At 40.4% G+C, this 24,428-nt stretch overlaps 2 protein-coding genes across 3 annotated transcripts in view; one reads left to right on the forward strand and one right to left on the reverse strand.

Annotated features, from left to right (window-relative positions):
• PACRG (parkin coregulated) overlaps window positions 1–2,432 on the reverse strand; it is a 567,891-nt gene extending 565,459 nt beyond the window's left edge. Inside the window, exon 1 of the mRNA XM_003933784.4 lies at window positions 2,014–2,432. Coding sequence (XP_003933833.1) covers window positions 2,014–2,169 — 156 coding nt within the window. The 5' untranslated portion in view covers window positions 2,170–2,432. The remainder of the gene's footprint in view (window positions 1–2,013) is intronic.
• A 199-nt stretch (window positions 2,433–2,631) lies between these two features.
• The window catches only part of PRKN (parkin RBR E3 ubiquitin protein ligase), a 1,400,491-nt gene continuing 1,378,694 nt past the window's right edge, over window positions 2,632–24,428 (forward strand). For both annotated transcript variants that reach the window (XM_074397175.1, XM_003933783.4), the window contains exon 1: window positions 2,632–2,753. Coding sequence is in view for 1 of the 2 variants with exons in the window: in XM_003933783.4 (XP_003933832.3) it covers window positions 2,747–2,753 (7 nt within the window). In the remaining variant the exon portion in view is untranslated. The remainder of the gene's footprint in view (window positions 2,754–24,428) is intronic.

Here is a 24,428-nt window from a genome sequence, read left to right on the forward strand (position 1 = left end):
ATAGGCTTTGGAGCATGAGGTTGCAATTAAGAAAAGCTAAAAATTGGCAATATATATCCTGAATAGAAATACACCTTCAGAAAGAGATGAAGATATTTTGACTTCACAGTGCTGAAGTCTATACTGCTAAAGGTAAAAAATGGTGAAATGTAATTATTGGTTATGAAATTGAAAATTTTTATTTTCTGTACCACTGAAGTTATTTTATATAAACAGTAGTGTCTAGCTTTCTTTTATCAAGATTTGATTGTTATTTTGGTTTTCCTTGGAGTATTAAGAACAGAAACTTTGTTCTGCTGATCTTAAATCCTCAGAACTGTGCTTAGCAAGTATTGGGTATTAAGAAAAAAGAGAGAGAGAATTGTTAACTGAATAAATAGATGAATGGATAAATAATGTATGCATTTAAGAATTATGATTTCCAATGGTAAGAAAGGCATTGCCAGTACAAGATTTTCCTTTAGAATAAAAAAGAGAAGATAATGGATCTCAAATAAGTTGTTTATCAAGAAGCTGCTTCATAATCAATTTTTTAAGTCTTGTAGGTATATTTATTACATTTGGCAATACAGTAACATCAGATTTTGCAGAACTATGTCTGTAGGTGTGAGATTATATTAAAGAATTAACCTGATACAAGAATTATGAAGGCAGGTTTAGGAAAAAACAGGAGAACGCTGCATTAAAAAATACTTGTGATACTAAAGTATAACATTAAAAAACACCAAAATTGGAAATATTGTGTAGAAGAAAAACTAAATGATTAACTTGAATGGTTTTGATATTGCTGATAAATGGGTCATCTTCACTCCTATGAGAACCAATTTATGTGAAATTCCATGAGAAAGAATTAGTTACAACAAGCAGACAAAAAGAATTAGTTACAACAAGCAGAAATTTAGTCTATTTCCAAGAATTTTAACTCCTGTAAATCACCTGACATTTTCTAATAATTAGGATATCATTTTGCACAGCCGCATACAAATCTGGCCTAGGGGTCTAGAGGTAATCTGTTTCATTCATGTATTTTAAGTATGTAGCTTAGGAATAAGGTATTAGGTTTGCAACATATAAGCAAAAGAAATAATATGACACTGGAAAACAACACTATTCATTTAACATAATGAATTGTCATGCAATAACTCAGATCTTCCCAGGGTGTAAATTATACAGATTTGAAAGCTGCATTTATTATTTAATGCCTCATTCCCAGACAGGTGCTTACTCAGTAGCAAAATCTGGCTCAGCATACCAAGTGTAAAGCTATTTAAAAAATAGGAAGGTTTAAAAAAAATACACTATCATGTAGATAGCTAAAATATTTGTATGTATTTTTAATCTTTTTTCTCTAATGATATCTAGGATATTTTATTTTTATTACTACAAATAGTAGAGACAAATTTGAATTGTATTAGTAGCAGAGATACATGAGCTAAAGCTTGTATTGTTTAAAGCACATCATCTAAAAAGGCCTATCAGGAAAGTGTTCATATTAAGTTGGCTTCCAGTACTCTCTAATAAGCTGACATCATTTTGTAAGAGCCAAGTGTTGTAAAAGTAAATGCTAGGGTATTCTAAAATTTCCTAGGGGAAGAAATTTCTTATTATAGATTACTTAATGAGTTTATGTTCTCAGTTGTATATCAGCTCATTTTAAATTTTGCAAGAGTTTATGACTTCTAAGAACTCACCTACTAAAAGGCTCTTTGCTGAGTGGGGATAATTAGGAATTAGTTAAGTAAGGGGGATTTTTTTCCTGGTGTAAATAGCGGAAACCGTGAGCTATCAGGTAGGTGCTTATAAATGGGCAGAGTATTTGCCCAAGATTCTAACAACCTAGCCTGCCCTCCACACGCTGAGGGGTACCGTCTGCTACTTGCCAAGTAATTGCCATTTTTTGGCAAAGACCACCCAGGGCTTGGGCTCAGAGTTCATCCTAGGGCTGGCCAACCTCTGTAAATCTCGTGTCCCCTGATTCGGAGCAAGTGCATTTAATTCAGGAAGATCACTTACGACTGAGTTTTTCATCATGGCTTTGACTGTGAAGCCCTCAGAAACCAGGGAGTGAGGCTGGTGCACCGGGAGAGGCTGTTGTGCCAGCAGCTTGGTCCTCTTCGGCATCTTGTCTGGGCATTTGTTTAAGCTCAGGGTCTCTTTTTCTGCCACCATCTTCCTAGAAAATATCTTGTTCTCATAAAAAGTGTTGTAAAAGAATCAGTGGGTTTTACGGATGTGAGCAGGAGGTCGGGAAAAAAAAATGTCAAAAGGCGCGTTAATGGTAGAAATTCAACCCCTCGTAGTGCCCAGGTTGGTCCAGATGTTTGGCAGCTCCTAGGTGAAGGGAGTTTAGGGGAGGGGCGGGGCGGGAAGAGGGCAGGACCGTGGCTAGAGCTGCAACAAGCTTCCAAAGGTAAGCCTCCCGGTTGCTAGGCGACTGGTCAACACTGCCGGCGCGTAGCTCTGCCCGCCCCCCCCCCGTGACGTACGCTTCCTGGGCCTGAAGCCGGAAAGGGCGGCTGTAGGGACGTGGGGAGGCGACGTGAGGAGAAACGACGCATTAAAACTACGACTCCCAGCAGGCCCCGGGCCGCGTACCGTCCGCGCGTGCGCATTTCTAGGGCCGGGCGCGGGGGCGGGCAAGCCTGGACGATTTAACTCGGGAGAGCCGCTGGTGGGTAGGCGCGGGTGGGCGCCAGTGCGAGCGTAGGCCCCTGCCTGCCCCGCAGCCGCCGCCTGCCCAGTGACCATGATAGGTACGTGGGTGCCTGCCAGGTACAGCCTCTCTGCGCCGCCCCGCGCCCCAGTCAGGCGCCACGCCCCGCCTCGGCCGACCGGGACTCCCGGTGGCACCTGTCGATGACGGAGCCGAAATGCCCGTGCCCACCCCGGCCCACGCCGCCGGGCTCCCCGGTTCACTGCCGCCGGCCTGGCGCCCCAGTGTGTGTGTCCCAAGCGCCCGCCCGCCCCCGCTCTGAGCGTTACCGAGAACACAGCCTCGCCGGGGGCGCCGGGCGGCCCCGCACCCCCGCTCCTCGCCCGCGGTCCCCCGGACCGTGCGGGGTCCCGAAGCCCTCGCCCCGCCGCCGTCCCCGCTCGCCTTCCTCCCTCCCCCGGCCGGCGGTGGTCCTGCGGTTCGGGACCCATCGAGACCCATTCCCTGTGGGGCTCTTTGAGGAACCCCCAGCAAAGCGTTAAACTCGAACGCAAGGCGCCTGGTGAGGACGGTTGTGCTCCTGCAGAAACTCCGCCAGGGGCATCGCAACTTCCCGCCCCCTCAGGTGTTTCCTTTTCAGCCTCTCGTGGAAGGTCTGAGGTGAAAGAAAAATGAAGAGTAAATAATTCCCGAGATTACGTCTTCTGCCTTTTGCAAAATTAACGATTTTTTTTTGTGTGGTAAAACCGAGATTGACCGAGGTGCGGTTTTGCAAACGAAACTTGGTGGCTGTCAGAGTCGTTCATGAACACTTGAAGTGTGAGATGAGCAAATCCTGTCTTCCAGGGTTGTTAAGCCAAAAGTTGCTTTAGGGGCTGACCCTGAAAATTCGTGGAAATGCACCATATGTTTAGAAAACTGCTTTGTGAGATGTCATTATTATGGAGGTTTGTCCACGTAGTGTATGGAGGGTTTCGTGAGCTCGTTTAGGGCTGACTCCTGAGGAGTGTCGCTTACAAAACACTTGGGATTGCAGTAAGTACGTTCGGAGTCCGATGCGGTCTGTCCGGAAGAAAGATGAAAGGTGGCTTTATAAAACACGTAATCTTTATGCACTGAAAATACTTCTTACATCTGCTTATGTTTATGAAGTTATTGTTAACATGGAAACATTCTACCCATCAGTGGGAGACTCAGGTCAGGTCACTGGCGTTGTCTTTGTCTCTGCGGTAAAACAAGAATGTTGTTCAACTTTTCTTCCCTTTCTATCATGGTCTGACTTTTGGTGAATGACTTGTAGGTTATCAAATTATGAAAAAATTATAAATTTTATGAGTTTTCATGAACTCTTTTTAGGTGACCTTTACCTAAGATTGACTTGTAATCACAAATCTGAACTGAATAGGAAAATCGAGTAAAAGAGGTTTTCCAGAATCCATGCTGTCAGTAGTCTACAGGAAGAAAATAGCCTGTGTCTTATTTTGAAGACAGTTAAACACATTTTAATTCAACTTAATCTAATGCACAGATAAGAGAAACATTTATTGCAAAGCTATATGAAGACAGGCACTTAAAATCTAAAGAACATTACTCAGTTACAAATTATTACCTAATAAGTTACATAAATAACTTTATTAGGATGAAATATGTTTGGGCAGTTCTGTTTAGTTTTATCTGGAATTCTTCTTCCAAGAAGGAAGAAATACGGTCTTTGGAGTTGATGATTAAACAGTTAGCAATTACTGGTAATGACTTGGAGAATAGACGGTTGGTTTTAAAAAAAGTGTTCTTTCTCTCCAGCTGTTGCTTTAAGTAGTGCAAGTAAGTGTGCATTACAACATAAATGGCTAAACCCATGCCCGCCTTCCTTAGGAAATTTACCTTACATAAGAAATGGGGACAATGTGCAATAAATTATTTTATTCAACTAGTTGCATTGCCTAATTCTGAAATTAGACACCCGTCTCTTTTTTTTCTTTCTTTCTTTCTTTTCTTGAGACAGGTTCTGGCTCTGTCACCCAGGCTGGAGTGCAGTGGCACCATCACAGCTCACTGCAACCTCCAATTCCTGGGCTCAAGTCATCCTCCTATCTCAGCCTCCTGAGTTACTGTGACTACAGGTGTGTGCCATGCCTGCCAATTTTTAAGTTTTTGTAGAGATGGAGTTTCATTGTGTTGGCCCAGGCTGGTCTCAAACTCCTGGGTTCAAGCAATTCTCCTGCCTCAGCCTCCAAAACACGCTGAGAGTACAGGCATGAGCCACTACACCCAGCTTCATTAGACACATTTCAGTAAACATCCGAATGGCTGGTTTGGGATTTAGGTGTGGTGAACAGTGCTAAAGGTAGGTGAAAGTGAAAACGATGAAAAGGAAGCCCTAGAGTGATGGGTTTTGTGTTTTTGTGAAGATAATTCAGAGCCAGGAAAGACTTTACCCAGTGATCAGTTGGAGATCAAAAGGTAAATAGTATGTGTCTGTGATTGTTTTTCTGTTAAAGGTAAGACTGTTTCTCAAAGCTTGCTCCTTTCAGACCTACACTTTCTCCAAGTGCTAAACTGGCCTTAATGCAAATAATCCTCTGCCACTTTATTTAAATTCTAGCTTCCTTTAAGGTGAAACATAAAGATACATTTCCTGGTAGAATAGGAATAAGCAGGACTGACTGTGACCTCACTGCTAATGAAATGTACCTTCCTTTGACTTCGTCAAAACCAAAGATTCTCTTCTTGGCATGAAGACTGTTTCAAAAATGCTTACATTTCCCACCTGAATTGTGATTGATACACTGAATATCCTGATCCAGGCAGCTACAGAAACATAATTTAGTTAAAGTCTGTTAAAAATTGTGCCTTTGTGAGCTGGGTGTGGTGGCTTACGTCTGTAATCCCAGCACTTTGGGAGGCCAAGGCGGGCAGATCACCTGAGGTCCCGAGTTCGAGACCAACCTGACTAACATACAGAAACCCCATCTGTACTGAAATATAAAATTAGCTGGGTGTGGTGGTGCATGCCTGTAATATCCCCTACTCGGGAGGCTGAGGTAGGGGAATCGCTTGAACCCAGGAGGTGGAAGTTGCACTCAGCTGAGATCGCCCCCTTCGACTCCAGCCTCGGTAACAAGAGCGAAACTGTGTCTTAAAAAATATATATATATTTTGCCTTGTGTAAAGTGTGGAGAAGGATTTCAGGACAATATAAAGCAGAATAAAAACGCCTAAAAGAATTCAATTTAGAAAAACGTAATTTTTGGTACCTCTATTAAAAATATGTGTTAACTTTTTAAAAAATGAGCAGTTCTTTTTGTTTAAAATGGATTGTTAGTGGTGATATTTGTGGTTTATTCTAAATGTTCCGTAGAACTGGATTTAGGTATTTGAGTAACAGCAGATATTAGAGTGCATGGTTATATATACAACCATGTTGTCAGTGTTGAAATACACATTCAGTGTCTTATACTTTAAGAAGATTTTCGTGAGACAAAAACCAGTCATTGGAAGATAGTCTCTTCTATGCCTTGTTTCACTTAGCATCTCTTTGAGAATTTACACATCTGCAGGTACAGATCCACTCCACAGCAATTCCTGCTCAGTCTTTTATGGAATACACTAATTATGAAAACACTTACCAATAAATCAACACTCATTAGGTTTACAAACAGCTGTTACCTGAAATGTTTGCGGCCATATCTTTTTACTTACATATGTAAGCGTATATGTAAAATGAAAATCTTATGACAATTTCTGAGTTAAAGAGTTTGTAGATTTTAAATTTTGCTCGGTATTTCCAAATTTCTCTAAAAAAAATTGCCCTATTTTTACAAGCCTATCTAAAGTCTCCTCTAATACAACATGGTAGTAAAGAGCTGCCCTATCTCTCGGCTGAAAATTCCAAAAGGCATTCTTCCTGAGACTGACTCAGCTTTCACTAGCGGAACACCTCCTGGATTTCCAGTCCCCTACCTCTCTCTCACCGCAGATGTAGTGCCTTTCAGCATACAAGCTGCACAGCTCTCCTCGGTGGCCCTGCCTTCCCTGTCAGTGTGTATGAGAGTACCTATTTCCTCCATCAAAGATTTTTTATTTTTGCCCTCTTCACAGATGAAAAGCAGCATCTTTTAACTTTTCAAATTAATATATGAAGAAAACTTCCTGTTCTCATCTTATAATGCATCAGTTTCACCAATGCAGATGCAGTGATTCCAGCACCTGCCGTGTGTCCTGGACTGCTCTAGGTGCCAGGGAAACAAGAGGGAACACAGCAGAAACAGTCCCTTGCCATCAGGAACGGACATTCCAACTTCACTATTTTCACATACATCTACATATTTGTTTTCAAGCTTGTGTGCAGTGAATTTCAAAGTCTCAATTTGTATTTCTAGTTGAAAATACTGTGTACTGCTCTTTGCCCTGCCATTTTAATGAGTTGATGAAAAACAACTCTGTGCCTAAGTACCCCAAAGCTTTTGTTTATGATGAGGGAAAATTGTGTCAAAAATAGGCTCTACTAAAGTTTTGCATAGAAGATTTTATGTAATTATTTAATTCTTCTTCCATGTGTCCAAAGGCTCTAAAATGGCCCAATGCCCTTTACAGTTTTGGCCCTATTTCTGAGGATGTTTATGCAGTCTGCGTTTTTTGAAACCTCATAGCTTCATTGCTTGAAAATGATACAATGAAAGTATTTTTGTATTAAGATATGTAAATCAATTCCTTCCTCCAAAGCTTCTTTGAAAAATGCAAAAAAAAAGTTCTTCGAAATGCTTCATATTCATGAAAGCAGTTTTAATGCAAAATACTTGATTCTGTTAGCTTTTAGTTCTTTGATCAATGAAAATTGTTTCTTACCTGCTGTATCTTCAGCCTTTAATTGTAGCCCAGTGCTTATTCAGTGTTTCTGTTTTAATTTGCATTTAATGAGCTCATTTTAAATGTTTCTTTGTAGTAATCTGAATGGTTTCCTCTCCCTAAATTTTGTAATGTTAAAGAAAGAAACTCACATGACACTTGGCTGATTTATGTGGCAGCTCACCTCCCTTTCTTATTTACTGCATCCTGTAGGATAGAAGGTTGGTTAAAAGGAATGACAGTAATAGGACTCTTTCCCTGAGTAGTTTCCTAATTACCTGAGACTCTAACAGGTTAACTCAAATATCTGTTTTTCACCAAATAGAAACCTTTTTTCCTTGGATGAATAGGTATTTAAATTCATGATAATTATTTCAGTGTAATTTCTTTATAACATGTATTAGGTGGTGCTGGATAGGGGTGGGTCCACATAGGTTGTATATGTCTATATATTGCTTGTGGGGAAGGCACATAGAAATGGCCATTTCTTCCCAGTGAGTTTGTGGCCTAGTTGGCCTTATGAGGCTTATCTTGGTGGTATAGATACCACCTTCACCACTGCAGAAGGAGAGTGATTAGGAAGATGTTTGTACATACCAGCACACACATACATACCTGCAAAATGTGATTTTTCATGTTTCTTTTGCTCATGTAATTCTCTTTGATCTGAATGCCCTTTCCGTCTGTGGTATGTCTGAAAACTATTATTCATCATTCAAGATCAATTCCAAAGGCACCAACTTTATATGAAATTTTCTATGTCACCTCTCACCCTCGTTTCAGTGTGAGGCAATTAGCAGCTCCTTTAGAGTCAGCCAAGATTTTAGCAACTACCCTTCATCAGGTCCTTATTCATAGTCTAGAAGGGGTGCAGAAAAGTAAAGATTAACAAACCTGAATGGTGAGTGTCATGATACAGGTTTATACAAGGAAGTACTGGAAAGCTCAGCCTATAGAGCCTGGAAGATCAACTGTTTCCCAGCGAGTCATTCCAGTTGTTCTGCAGGACAAGTAGGAAATAACTAGGTGAAGGTGGCCTTCTAGACAGGCATGGAGGGGAGAGAAGAGAATGGAATGAAAGGTATCTGGTGAGGCTGGCAGGCACAGCAGATAAGGATTGTCAAGGAGATAAGTTTAAAGTTGGTGAGAGGGAGGAGATGCTGAACCGTTATCTACAGAAGAACATTATGAACAGGTTGTATTTTAGAAAGGTGTCTGTGGCAGTAATAGAAAGTTATTAAAAAGAACGCTGTAGAAAATAGTTACACTAGTGCCAAGAAGTCCAGATAAAGTGTTAACAGCTTTTATGAATAGAGGACAGTCTTCCACTGAGAATGGTAGGGTAATTGTGCGGTAGGAGATGATTTTTCTTGGGGTGGTGACATTGATTTGATATGTCATTACATCATCTCTGATTAAGGGCCATATTTCTCTTTAAAAAGTTCTTATCTTTGTAGAATAATGTTTCTCATTGACAGGTGTTTTATTTCCTTTTACTAAAGCTTTTAGTGTATTTGTATTCCAAAAATACTCTGTATTTCCTTCTTTGATATGTGGCACATGATGCTTAGGGTTCTATTTATAGTTTCTTCTTTGTGTGGAGAGAAGAATGTCATCAGAGCTGTCACCCAGAATAGTGCAGAGTAGAGTTTCTTCCTAGCAGATATCTGCGTAACCCATATACCTAGCTACATATTAAGACCATCCATGGACAGACGTGTGTATTTTTAAAAGTACTGATGGGTTCTTGATGATTTTCTCCAATCTACTTTTACTCTAAGACCTAAACGGAGGGCCCCGTAAAGTGTCATGTGAGAACCCTTAGCTCTGGAGGGACTGATATTCAATAGTTAGCAGCCTCACCAATTTTACACATCTCCGCCCCTACCCTCATCAAATAAGAGTAAAAAAATTACTGATTAGGGAACTAACACTGGTGTCCTTAATGAGACATTTTTATTATTTATGTAATTGTTGAACATAGCAGTTATTCCTGTTGTGAGCTGTTTTTGAAGTTTGAGTGCATGAATAAGATCTTGTGATGAAGCCGTTTGTAACTGCATACTCATTTTTAAAGCTTATTGAACAGTAGATCCATTTTCCAGATTATGAAACAACAGGAAGTAGACACCTGAAACTTGCTCTCTATTAATAAAATAGAGAAATAGGAAGGAACATTTGTAATATCTGTGTTTCTGAGGTCAACCTTTAGTTTTTTTGTGTTTTTTAAAAATATCTACCTGCATTCCTCTTTTCTGTCCCCTCATTTTTTTTCCTTCCCACATTGCTTGATTTTCTCAGAAGCTGGAATTTACCATTTCAGTCTTCAACTTCAGGAACAGCTGCTGTCTGAACCACAGGTGAGTTACTTCCTTACTTGTTGCCACAGGGCTTGACTGTGGGTTGTAATGTTTCCGAGGGTTATCACAGGAGTGGCAGACCAGAACAGACCAGTTCCTACTCAAGACTTTTCCCTAGTTTGGGAAAGTCTGCAATGGAAATCTTTATAGCCCTTGGCTCTGTGTTTTCCTTCCAGGGGAATGCAGTCCTGATTATGATTCTGTTTTTCATTGAAACAGAGTTGGGGACTCATGAACTCTGGGCAGCTAGAGGATGGGGGCAAGTTAGGTTTGCTCCTTGGAGAATTAAACAGATTTAAGAACAATATTTCAAAAAAAAAAAAAAAAGAATACTATTCTATGTGCCCTAGGTCTTCTCTCCTCCCTTAAATAGGCCTCCTTTCTTCTGGAAGTCCTTTACAGGTCTCTGGTGAGTTCCCAGAGTATACGAGGTACACATTTAAGCATGAGTGAGGCCGTGTTCTCTGAGGTGCAGCTTGCCTGGGCTGCTGACCACAGATAAGTGTAGACTGCATGAGACGGTTGACATTCACTAAGTTTGTATAATTATGTGTGATAGTATCTAAAAATGTTTTTACATGAAGATTCCTGAATTCATAGTATCAGAAAGAGAAGTATATGTGTTGTACTGGGCAGTCAATTTAGAAATAATCATATGATACAGAGAGTAATATTTAGCAGAGATCTGTTGTGGACTTTCCACTCTTGTTCATTTAGGAATCTGTGAGATGCTCAACCCATAATTGGAATTTCTTCCTTTTGTTCCTCTCTAGAGTTTTCTCTGTTATTCACTATCCCTTTCTCATGTATCTGTGTGGCATCTGCCATGTCTTAACTACATGCTGAGTTTCTGTCATAGGTATTGACTTTTGTATCATCCCGATTTCAAAGAAGTCACCAAATAATCTTATTCTCAGTGTCTGAGTTTTATATCATGTCTACGTGCTTGTTTTTACATTCTGGCAATTTCTGGGCATTGCTGTCCATTTTAGAACTCTGTTTTGTTTTGGCGGACAGTTCTGGAATAATTTTTAATGGGGGTTCAACATCTAAAAAACTTTCATATTGGATCAAGACATGATTGTCACAATTCTTTGTGTGTAAATTTGTTAAAAATTCCTTCTAACTTCAGGAACCAATTTAATCATTTTATGCTTAGTAGAATTTGTGATACAAGTAAAGTCAGTCACAGGGGATGAGGATGCTATTCAAGATGAAGTTTCTAGAAGTACTAAGATTTATTTTTGTCTTAAAACAGTGATGATAGGATGATTAAGTGATCTAAGATGAACAAATATGTGTGAATTCTTAATAATTGGGAAAGATATTTTTTAAAAAGCATTAATGTAATAGTTTAGTTACCGTAACTGGAAACTAGATAGCATTAGGGGCCATTTGCATGTGGAAAAAAATCAGGAAGTATACCCCCAAATGATGTATTTGGGTTGTGGATATTTTCTTTCATTATGAAATCTGTGTTTTTCGGGTTGTCAGTGTTAAGTGTGTAATGTTTTGGAAATACTGAAAAGCAATATGTTATAAACACGACCTCAGAAAAGGACAAATGTGTCACTGTTATAATACAAAACTGATTCGACTTTTGTTTCAAATCATGTCAGATAAATTTTCATTGGTAACATACTATAAATAATTTCATGTTCAGGTCATAAAAGTAGTGTTTTCAGGAAAACATTCAAAGCATAATTTTACTTTCTTTGATATTATACGCTATTGGGGCATGGTCTAATTACTGTATTAGTTTTTGTGTAGTTCCTGTTGTTGCCATAACAAATTACCACAAATTTAGTGACTTTTAAACACAAATTTGTTTTCTTACAGTTCTGGAGGTCCCTTTTCCAAAATGACTTTTGTTTTTTTGAGACAGGGTTTCCTTCTATCACCCAGACTGGAGTGCAGTGGCACAAACACAGCTTACTGCAACCTTGAATTCCTAGGCTCAGCCTCCTGAATAGCTGAGACTACAGGTGCATGTCAACCTGCCTGGCTAATTTTTTTTTTTTTTTAGAGACAGGCTCTTGCTGGGTTACCCAGGTTAGTCTTGAACTCTTGGGCTCAAGTGGTCTTCCCACCTCAGTCTCCCAAAGTTGTAGAATGACAGGCCTGAGCCACAGCCCAGCCCCAAAGTGACTAAAAGGGACTAAAATCAAGGTGTTAGCAGGGCTAGCTCCTAGTAATAGAGGGTCCTGTGGAGGCTTCTCTTTCACTTCTGGAGGCTGCTGGCATTCCTTGACTCCTGGCCACATCACTCCAGTCTCCACTTCTGTGGTCACATTGCCTTCTCCTTTTTTGTCATCAAATCTCATTCTGCCTTCCTCTTAAAAGAACATGTGGGGTTACATACAGAAGCCACCAGGATAGCCTCTTTGTCTCCTGATCCTTAATTACATCTGCAAAGTCCCTTTTGTCATATCGGGTAGCTGTCACAGGTTTCAGGGACAAAGGATGCAACATTTTGAGGATGCAACGTTACTTAGCCCGCCACAGCTACCAGTAATGCTTCACCATTTGAAATTATCGTTAGCTGCTTCCTTATGAAGGAAGACTGACAGAGAGCTACTACTTGATTTTTGCCTATTGTGAGGTCACTTAAATGTAATGCAGCAGCGTTACACATGGGGAGTCGTGTGTGTGTGGACTAGTTGATGAAACTGGCCAAGGACATAACTCACTTTTCAAGGTAGTTTTCCCAGGTGGCAAAAGAAGGTGTGAATATTGTCCTGGACTCCAGTAGTGCGTTGCATTCGGGTAATTTGATGTACCAGGTTGCTAATTTGTATCCTGTAGAGAAGGGGAAGTTTTGTTAAGCATTGGACAGGAGATACAACTTCACATAACAGATGATCCAGCAAAGTGGAAGCAAATAACCATTTTATGTCTATTGCTTTCTGATTAGACAGTTCACTATGAACGTTAGACACTTAATGCTCCCTGGAATAACTTAACATTGTCCTGCCCTTTGTAAATAATAACTAATGTGGGTTGGTTGAAAATTATACAGTTAGAATTTTAAAATATTAAGTTGAGAAGGACAAAAGACAAATCTTGTAGTTTCTCACAGATGTCAGCATAGAATTTGGTTTCATTAGACAGTTTTAACAGAAACATTTGAAACATATTTCATTACACATTAGTAGTTAGGAGAAACTCTAAAGAAATATGTAATAATTTTTTGAATAGATGGATGCCCAAGTTGTTTTTTAAAGAAGAAAACATTCATTTTGTACTGAGAAAAGAAAATAAATGTTAAATTCAGCAAATACTTATTGAGACCCTCAATTACAGGACTTATGAAAGCGCACGTATCCAGATGAGGAAACCATAGTTAGTGAATATGCTGTGCACACATGTAAAGTAACCACTGGCAGTAATAGATGTTATTTATCGCGGAGATGCGCTTCATTGTGTGATAAAGCAGGGAACCTTCAGCAGAGGTGGAATTTATTTGAGCTGGATCTTAACAACTGACGGGACTCCTGAGCAGGCCAAGAAAGAAAGTGCATTTGAAACAGAGGGCTGGCCCTAGCAGGGTGGCAGGCTTGTTAGCAGAGGCTGTGTTGGGAAGGATGAGTAGTTGACGGGATGGAGCACAGGGAGTGTGGAGTGGGAGGTGATGATAATTAGGGTGTCGGGACCAGCGCAGTCCAGTTTTGCACGCCATACTGGAGAATTCACGTTTTGCTCTGAGTAATGAGGAACCACTCAATGTTAGGAATTCTACCGCAGTAGAAAGTGGCTGTGTCTGTCGCTGAAAGTGAGACATGAATTCAAGTTTGAAATATAAAATTGCCAGTAGCCAAATTAAGCACGTGGAGCTCATACACAGCTTCCGACTTAGGATCTTTAAGCTAGTAGGGAAATTAGCTGTACGTTTGTATAATCAGAATAAACAAAGCCTTCAAAAGGTTTGTGTACTTCAGACTATCTTGACAGAATTAGTTTCCTCTAAATTTTAAAAACCTAATCTCATTCCATCTTTATAGTGTATCTTTTTACTAACCTGCCTTATTCTTGAGGAAATAAGTGTGCTTGTACTTATTAAATAATTGTTGCATAAATGAAAGTGTGATTCAGAGGGGAGGAGACCTTTGTCCTTGTCTCTGGTTTGTCTTCTCCCATGTCCCTTGAGGAATCCAATCTCTTTTGATATTAACTTTTGGGGTAGGCCCCGCTTCATTTATCTTTGGGGCTCCTAGCCCTAGCAGAATCTATTAAGTGTTTAGATGGATGAAAAAAATTAACAAATAGGGGAAGTAACACTATGCTTTGACTTTGGTGAATACTAAGTATCTTTTTGTTGTTGTTGTTGTTGTTGTTGAGATGGAGTCTTGCTCTGTCGCCAGGCTGGAGTGCAGTGGCGTGATATTGGCTCACTGCAACCTCCGTTTCCCAGGTTCAAGTGATTCTCCTGTTTGAGCTTCACAAGTAGCTGGGACTACAGGTGCAGGCCACCATGCCCAGCTAATTTTTTGTATTTTTTAGTAGAGACAGGGTTTCACTTGTGTTAGCCAGGATGGACTCGTTTTCCTGACCTCATGATCCACCTGTCTCGACCTCCCAAAGTGCTAGGATTACAGGCATGAGCCACCAGTGTCTGGCCAATACTAAGTATCTTTAAAATGTTACATATTCTGAGGAGACGATTCAATAATTTTAAGAAAGAGAGAGTTTTGTCTGTCACCTTTTCCATGCAAATTATGGAGCTAGCACAAGGGCGGTGACTTTTTCTTTCCCACCCACCCCACTCAGTCCTTCACTGTTGTTTCCTCTTATTGCTTCTCTCTTAGAGGGAAGTGCTTAAATTATTTTAATTTTGCAAGAAGTAGAGATTTAAAACAAACAGAAAAGAAAAGAAGTAGAGATTTTAATGTGGTTACTGTATGCAGCATGTTTAGATATAAATTACGTAAATGCCTTGTCTCTTTTCCACCTTTTGCTTTTAACTTTACAGCAAACGCACTTTTGCTTCACTGGGGTCTGTATTTACTTGTTTCCCTAATGCAGCTTTTCTCCATGAAATGCTCTCAGTACAAACATATGCTCAAAGCTTCAAAGTAATTACAATATCACTAAAAGGTTCCTAATCACATTACTGAAACTAATGTTAAAAAATTTGATTTTTCTTGATCCAATCATTTCAATTTGATTCTAGGCTTGTGCAGGATTGATTGAGGAAACATGACAGGCCAAAGTCAGGGAGTATTTATAATGCTGAAAACCTTGGAGGGAAAACCTCAAGGCAATTTAATTTGGGTGGGAGCTCATTTAAATTATTCCAAAGGGTTTTTTAAAATGGAGAGAGCAGGTTTGTTTCCGAGCTTTGGACATTTGCCCAGCTCTCGGCCTCTCCCTCCCTGTGGCCAGTGTCCGTGCCTCTCCTCAGCCCCTGCTCAGACAAAGGCCCCGTGACGCAAAGAACGAAGCCTGATGTTTTTCATCATTGTCCTAAAGATGTTCTTTTGTGTTAAGATAGGATTAAACTTGAACTTTTTTCTTGGAGATTGTGGGTAGTCTTGAGACATTTGTGTCTGTTTAAGCAAGCACACTTCCAGCAGGGCCGTCACATAATTAAGTCATGGGACATGCTGACAGCCTCACTTATCCGTGAGGATGCAGAGTGATATGAATAAATATATCTACCTTTTTCTCATTGCTCACAGAGGGGTGGAGAAATGATCAAACATCACATTCATGACGATGGCTGTTCTGAAAAACCATTTATTTTTATTTTTATTGAATTACAGAGATAAGTGAATGTGAAATTACTTTCTGAAGCAATGTAAATTTTCTTAATTTTTAGCACAGTTTGTTTTAATCATATACATTACAAAGCAGTAATTTTACAATATTTAGTGATTTGCTTTTGATATCAGCTCAGCTAGAGGTCTGGATATAATGCTGAATTATTTTAATAATTAGCTCTGTAATTCTGCTTCTGAATGGTTATTTCATCCTCTCTCTTCTTAAGTTCTTTTTTTTTTTTTTTTTGCTTTTTAAAAACAGTATAAGCAATAGCTAACAGATAAATCTTTTGCCAGTAATTATACATAAAGCACTTGGTGATGTTTGAGTCTTTTAATTAAATTTCTGAAGGTGAATTTTGAACCCTAATTGCTGTGCTTTTGTAGGATTTTTGATAATGGGAAATAAAACTATGCTGTTTCTCAACTTTTTATTCCCTAACCTGGCATACTTTTTCTGTCTTCCCTCCCTTGTAGCAAAAGATACCTACTTCTATAAATAACAGTTTTCTTGCCATTCTTCTGCCTCCTTGAGGGTAGGTTTTTTGTTTGTTTGACTGACTGATTCTACTTTTTGAAATCAGGTTTGGAATTTAAAAAGTACATTGCCCGTGGCTGGTAGCACTTCTTATTCACTTTCTTTCACATCTCAAATCACCCTTCCTTTCAAACTGTAATATTACAATATCTCATATAGTTAATATTCCTCCTCCACACTATAGTCTAGTGAAATAGTGGTAATAGTGCTCCTTCAGGGATTTTACTCTGGAGGAACTGGAACTGAAGTGAGTAACCCTAGTTTTATGTGGACGTTTCATAAGCTGGTTAGGTCTGAAAAATGGGGAAGTGACCCTTGTTTTTGCACTCGTCTGTTACACTCATCTGTTTTTACACTCTTGCTTAATAACCTGGGAAGATAGGTTCAACTTTAGGACATCTATGTAACTTCATGTGTGGACATTAAGTATGGGGATGGTGGTCTGAACTGAGCTTTTTATCATATGCCATATGTGGTGCAAGCCAGAGATAAATATGTTGGATCTGCATTTGGTTTTTACCCTACTTGCAAACTATTCAGTTAGCCTGTTTACATCGTGGAGACTGGCAAAAGACATGAGATGTGGGAGAGAGACACGGGGCTTTGTTCATGGTTCGGTAAATTGTGTAAGTGTCATGATACTTGTTCTAGTTTCCTTTCCCCCTGAACCTCATGGGGTGATGTGATGTAGCCCGGGTGGATGCTATGCATGCAGTAGGTTTGCATTGCGGATGATGACTGCGGAGCCTAGGGAATCCTCCACTTTTATAGCAAGCAGTAAGCATGCTGTTTGTCTGGGGTTAGACATTACTTCATTATTTAAGGTTTTCAGATGCATAAATAATCCTGAGAAATGGCCCAGTTAAAAGAGTAGTCAAGACAATGCAGTCTTGGTATACCCAGCAAGACATGCAGGGAGTGTAAGAGGACCGAGGAAAACTGTCTCTTTGCAAACTGAACACTTTTTCCATCCCCATCTTGGCTTCGGTAAATTTTTACATGAATATGCCACCCGTAGTCACTCTGATTAATTGGACCAACAGAGGCTGGAACCAAACTAGTCAACTTGTCTCATACCACACTTAATTAGGGCAACAGTCAATAAAATCCTAGGCAGCAGGATGAAGCCAACCTGTACTACTGACTTTATTCATCTCTCTGCCTTCTCTGACCAGAGTCTCTGATTCAGCCTGCTGTGATTAAATCCCAGAGGGAGACCAGTAGGGGCTTATTCGAGACAGTCCAAGACAAGTGTGTTATCTAGTATGATCTGTGCAAGGAAGCTTGCAATGACTTGCCGATCTTGGGTCTCATTGTGAATGATGATAGCTGTTTGAGAAAGCAGCCCTCATACCTAATGGAGAGACATTCTGGGCCTACTTTCCCCCATGTAGGGGACATAGGTTACTCTAGTTTGGAATTTGTTGCTACACTTGATTAGAATCAGCATTACACTGGCTTGATTAAGCCACATAGACAGTGCCCCTGAGTTGCTACAATCTAGATTGCTAAACGTTCCATTACCTATGGTTGCTTGGGAGGCAGGAGAAGCCTGTGAATTTGTATGTCAGGTTGAAGCAGTGTTGAAGAAATCTGTGAGTTTTCACAGGTATGAGGGGAAGGGCCACATTTGGGAGATGCCATTGGTGGCATTGCGCACAGCAGAATGGTTCAGGACCAGCCATGTCCACATGACTTTTCCTGTTGTTGTTGTTGTTTTTAAAAATAGCAGTTTTGACCAACCAGCAACCAAGATTTGTTTTCCAAATTTGTAGTCCTACAGAGGGGCTCCTTTAATCTGGCAGTCTGTAGTCTTCCAAATGGCAAAGCAGGCAGGCCATTTACGGTGGTCCAAGAGTCTGTAATACATTAAATGCCTAGTCTTTAGGACAAGCGTCCCCAAACTACGGCCTGCGGGCCGCATGCGGACCCCTGAGGCCATTTATCCGGCCCCCTGCTGCACTGCAGGAAGGGGCACCTCTTTCACTGGTGGTCAGTGAGAGGAGCACAGTATGTGGCGGCCCTCCGATGGTCTGAGGGACAGTGAACTGGCCCCCTGTGTAAAAAGTTTGGGGACACCTGCTTTAGGAGCATTGTCTGACAAGGGTCAGAGCTCTCATTCGGAGAAATGTACCGACTGGTCCTTTTGGCTGCTGCTGGTCAGTGCACACCATCAGTGTTTAACTTCACCAAACTGTCCGTGAACCAGGCTATCCTGGATGGGAACGTCTGAGAGCCTTCTTGAACCAGTAGCTCTGTTTCTGGTAGTGGAGTGGGAGATATGGTTTCTACAAAGAAGTAGCTACCATTTTTTTTTCATATAACACTGGATGACACTAGGGCTGGATGCACTGCACCCTTGAATATACCGTTTCCATTTGACTGGCAAGGCCTCTTAGGCCCAGCCCACCTCTTTAAGTAGACTCAACTGAAAGTGGGATTTCAGGTGTTCATTTTTCTTCACAAGAACTTAGTTACAGGTTAACAGCCACTGGTTTTCGTTGGTTTGTTTGTTTTAAAGTACTCTGTAGTTCCTTCAAACAGGTAATGCTGTTGTTATTGGACAGGGGCCTCTGCAGCAGTTCTGGAACGTGAAAAACCCTTCTGACACTTCAGGAATTAGGAAGTGCAATGTGTAATAATCAGTTCTTATTATAGAATTGACTATGGGAGCTGCTACCACACCACCACATTGAATAAGCCCAGGGTCTCCTTTACAAGGCTAGTTCACCTACCTTTACCCACTGAGAGGCACTAAACCGTGTTAGTTGAGTTCAATGTGCCTTTCTTCCATGGACCAGATAGAATGGAACTTGGATTCATAACAGTTTGAGCCCCTTTCTTCCTCACCATACCAAACAGTTGTGTGTGTGTGTGTGTGTGTGTGTGTGTGTGTTTGTAGGGGGTGCCACAGGCTTTCTGTCCCCTGGGGACAGGGAGATCTTGAACCTAGCCCAGTCATCTTTCTCCTTAAATCAGCGGAGTGCCGAACAGAGGGGAAGGGAGGGATCAGGTAATATGAGGGAGACAGTGGCTCCGTGTTAATTAACAAGGCACTTTTACTATGGGTTTCAAGAGCAGCTTATGTGGAGCTCAACCAGACTTCTAATGTTATGGTCCGCACAAAGGCCTGTATCAGGTGAAAAGGTCATTGTTGAGACACTGCCTCAGCTTTGAGGACCCCTGGCTCAGCAGCCACACCCACATTGCCTTTCTTGCTACCCCACTGTCATGATAACACCCCCATCCTGAGGAGGAGAATGAGTGAGCAGTTTCCAGGGTTCATTTACATAGTTCATTTTGATCCTGCCTCTCTTAGCCTCATTAACATGCAGGACAGTAGGGACCCTTATTCCCACCCACCATACCCCACTGCCCACCTCACCCCACTGCCCACCTCTTAGGCAAGAGCATTCACTCTCAGATTCCAGGGAGATTTTTCATATCCCTGGACCCAACCTCTGGGCACTTTTCCTTCCTTCTGCAGATAGCCGTGTTCCTTCACCAAAACTGTCAGGTCTGAGATATAATCTTACCGTATTTGGAAGCTGAAGAGTATGTGTGTTGTTTCTTATACATTTTAGCCAGTTACTGTTTCATGGTTACTGGCAGAAGACATGAGACTTCTGGGTCAGAAAGAAAATTCTTCATTACCCTTGGCACAATAAGCAGCATGAGCACCAGCATATTGCCATCAGTTGCTCTTGCTTTCAAATCCTGTATGGTCCAGATGGATGCTATGAATGGGTGAGTTTGCATTGCAACTAAGGAACTCTGAGTTTGGGGAGTTCACTGCTTTTATAACAAGCAGAAAACAACTCTACTATTTGTTCAAGGGGAGAGGTTGCCTCATCTCTCATCGGCAAAAGCAACCTGAGAAATAGCTTAGGTAAAAAAAAAAAGTGTTCAGACCCTTGATATCTTGGCATGCCCAGTAAGGCAGCAGTTCCCAACCTTTTTGGGCACCAGGGATTGGTTTCATGGAAGACAGTTTTTCCATGGAGTGGGCTGAGGGGGGTTGTTTCAGGATGATTCAAGTGCATTACATTTATTGTGCACTTTATTTCTATTACCATTAGATTCTAATATATAATGAAATAATTATACAATTCATCATAACGTAGAATCAATGGGGGCCCTGAGTTTGTTTTCTTGTAACTGATGATCTTATCTGGCAGTGATGGGAGACAGTGACAGATCATCAGGCATTAGATTCTCATAAGGAGGAGCCTACAGCCTAGATCCGTCACACACACAGTTCACAATAGGGTTTGAGAATCTGATACCACTGCTGATCAGACAGGAGGTGGAGCTAAGGTGATAAAGCGAGTGATAGGGAGCTGCTGTAAGTACAGAGGAAGCTTCTCTGGCTCCATGTGCCCACTGCTCACCTCCTGCTCTGTGGCCTGGTTTCTAACAGACCACGGACCCCTATGGCCTGGGGCTTGGGGACCCTTGCAGTAAGATATGTAGGCCCAGGGAGACTGCTTTCCCAACAAGGCTCTTTAGCTCTCTTTGACTCTATGTCTGAGAAGAAAGGCAGTATTATTTCTGAAGCTGCCTGAAATGGGGTTAGGCCAGTGGTTGAAAATGAATAACAAAGGCTATTAGATTTTTGGCCTTTGAGTTAGTGAAATAATAGATATTTTCAAAGTGAGAGAAAATTCAGGGTATGGAAGAGAAAGAGGCTAATCAATTTCACGTTTCATTTAATGTTTCATCACTGTTAAGAATCAGTGTCATGAAAGCCCTGTTAGGTTGTTTCAAGGGAAGCAGCTTTCCTGCCCATTTCCAGTTTATTGACAATGTAAAATTGCCTTGCTATGTTTGCTTTTCTGCAATACTTAGGGAAATTTTATTTTATATTAACTTTATAAATGGTAATTAAGACAAAGATATAATTTCTACTTCTATTATCTTGAAGACTTCTCAGTCTATTCATTGGCCTTAATTGGGTCATAAAATCTGTAAGTTCCTCGCATACGTGTCTATGTAGTTTCCCACACAGTTTTCAGATATTTTTATCATCAACATTTATTCAATTTTCTTGGGACACAGCTGGATTGAGTCACTGGGCATATGAAAAATCAAACATAGTAACCATTCTTTTTGTATTTTCAAAATAGCTTTAAAATATGCTATTGGCTTTTATGTTTGTCTTATCAGAGGCATAAATAAATTTTGAAAGTTGTTGAATTATTTATTTTATTTTCCCCTTACAAAAAGAAAATGTGTTACAAAAAATAGTGATACTGGCTGTAATCCAGTGGTGGTGGATTCACACCTGTAGTCTTAGCACTTTGGGAGGTCCAGATGGGCAGATCACTTGAGGCCAGGAATTCAAGACCAACTTGGCCAACATGGCAATACCCTGCCTCTACTAAAAATACAAATATTAGCCAGGTGTGGTGGCTTAACCCTATAATCCCAGCACTTTGGGAGGCCAAGGCAGGTGGATCACTTGATCACTTGAGGTCAGGAGTTTGATTGAGACCAGCTTGCCAACATGGTGATACCCCATCTCTACTAAAAATACAAAAATTAGCCAGGCATGGTGGCTTGCACCTGTAGTTCTAGCTACTCAGGAAGCTAGGCAAGGGAAGCACTTGAGCCCATAGGTAGAGGTTGCAGTGAACTGAGATTGTGCCACTGCACTCCAGCCTGGGTGACAGAGCCAGACTGTGTCTCAAAAAAAGAAAAAAAAAAAAAATAGTCATGCTGTTTCTCTAATGTGACAATGAAATGGAATATTTGTGATATTTTCAAAACCGATACAAAGATAACCAGGCAACTATTTTTTATTTTAGTCCTTCATGCTGGATAATTAATGTGTTTCCTTTTTCCTGCCATGACAGATACAGTAGACTGAACATAATTGCATATTACTCTGTTCTGAGAGTATTGTTTATTCTCTTAGAGTCATCAGTTATTATTGAGCAATGGCTCAAGTGTAAAAAGAAAATTAGGCTAACTTGGATGCCTAATGGTCACATGACTTAATTCGAATACTTTCAGTTTTTGCTTAATAAATAGATATTATACATTCTAAAAGTGAGGTTGCTAGACACCTTTTCCACAGTGTATTCATATAAGGATTATCTTGATTTTGGTCCAATAGATATTTACAGTTTGTTGGGGAAAACTGCTTTTCTTATTAGGAAGCATGTTTTATATATATATTAGAAATTTAACTTAGAATATAATGAACTTTTCTATATTCACATTACAGCTACTTTTCTTAAAAGCTGTCTTTCTTAGCTTTGAGGTAGGAAAATATCTTTGAAATTTTTGATCCAAGAATAAAATAAAATTATCTGGATTATTTAACTCTTTGTCTGTGGTAGTAAAACAAAAGTTGTTTTCAAACAAATAAATTACATCAGTGGTGTCTGATCAATATAATTAGTAGACCAGTATAACATTTAGCTGTTGGTGTGTTCTTAAGAATTGTTTAGTCATTGATCTATATCTATGATGGATTCTCTTTATGTTTTCCAAGCAGAGCAAATGAAGTGGATAAAAACAATGCCTGATGCTTATTGAGTGCTCATGTTGTGTGTTGTGTCTTAAGTACTGCTATTTATGTCACTTAATCTTTACAACCTCTTGTGACACCGTTGTGGTCCCCATGTTACCCAAGAGGAAACTGAAGCTCTGAGAGGTCAGATTGCTTGTCCAAGGGTAGAGTGAGGATGTCAGCCTAGGAAGCGTATGTGCTTGGGTGACTTGGCCGCCCAGGCTTTGCACTGCGCTTTATTCCCCCAGTTCTCTCACCAGGTCTCTTATTTCTTTCCTTGCAGAACCCTCCCCTCTGCTTCCTGAATCAGTTTAGAGGCTAAAATAGCAGATGAAGCTAAAAAGTTTCTTTGACTTATAACAATTTCCTCCAGAATTATCTTGTTGAAAGTAAATAGCCCATCTGGCTTCCTCTTTTCATAGAGCAGAACTCCTAAGTGAGCTTTGTGACTGAAGCTGGCTGAGTTCCACACTGTGTGCCTGTTGGCCCTAAGCAAGACAAGCACAATCTGTTTCTTCTATTTCTAATAAAGGAAAAGAGTTCCTTCATTTGCCTCTTTAATTCATTGCTTGAATTTTATGTCCTTCTTTCTCACAATGGCAGCTTTCCTGCTGTGGTCTTTTTTTTTTTTTTTTAAACATTCAGGTAAATTTGAAACTACATAATAAATGCTTTTCAGTGCAAGGACACCACAATGAAATAACATTAAAAGTTGCATTTTAAAACCATAGCAAGAGTTTGCGAGCTGTGTGACTCCCGTTGATTAGCAGGGGCTGGCGGAGGTGTCTGAGAAAGCTGTTTCTGCTGCCCCATTCTCTACCTGCTCTCTCAATAAATAGAAGTGTTTAGTGGATCCAGAATCCACAGGAGCCAAACAGCCAAGCTCTGCACATCCTGAGAGTTTACCTCTAACTACCTTAATTTAGCTCCTGAGTTTACTTCTAGGAAACAGCAGGAACTATCCCTCTAGCCCTGATAATTACCTTCCTACAGGGCTGACTGAGGGTTATAGAATAGAGACTTAAAAATTGAACCTGAATTCTCCCTGGCCAAGAAAATCATTTGATTCTTTCTGTCTTGCAGAGCAGATAAGAATCTTGTAAACTTTATGAGCTGTTAGATGTATTATTTTAATTTCTAATTTTCTTGTGGAACCAGGTTTCAAGAGGTCTTCAGGCAGTGTTTGATGTCTTTCCATGACTGACAGCTGCCCTCCAAATCTCATTATTTTTAGGAAGAGTTCAAAAAAGCCAGTTCCTTGACTGGTATTGTTTGCTGAATGTCAACTCAGAGATAGGGATATCTAGATTTTATACTTGAGAATGTGTATTCTTAAAGAAGCTCTATCAGATTCTACCTGATTAAGGGCACTTTGATCGAAAGAGTAGGATTTCAGGCCCGGAATATTTGGCCTGGCCCTGAAGTCGTGCATTTACATCTATGGCATTATGAGTGTAAATAATATTGTGGTATAGCCACTCCTAAAACAGTGTTCTGAAACAGTAAAGGGGATTTTCAAGGATATCACTGAAAGGGGTGAGAAGGGAAGGGCAATCTAAGAAAGTGTCTGACCCCTCAATTTCGGTCCTTCTTCACTCTAGCTGCTTCACACCGTCCACCTCAAACAACCAATTTGTGTCTGTCTGACACATCAGGCAGGTGTGAAGGGTTTCCATGATAGATACTGGAAAAGTTGGAAGAGCCAATATTTAGTACTTACTACTAAAGTCTCTTCCTATTTTAACATTTTTATAGC

This window comes from Saimiri boliviensis, chromosome 4, assembly GCF_048565385.1.
Source record: "Saimiri boliviensis isolate mSaiBol1 chromosome 4, mSaiBol1.pri, whole genome shotgun sequence".
Taxonomy (NCBI): domain Eukaryota; kingdom Metazoa; phylum Chordata; class Mammalia; order Primates; family Cebidae; genus Saimiri; species Saimiri boliviensis.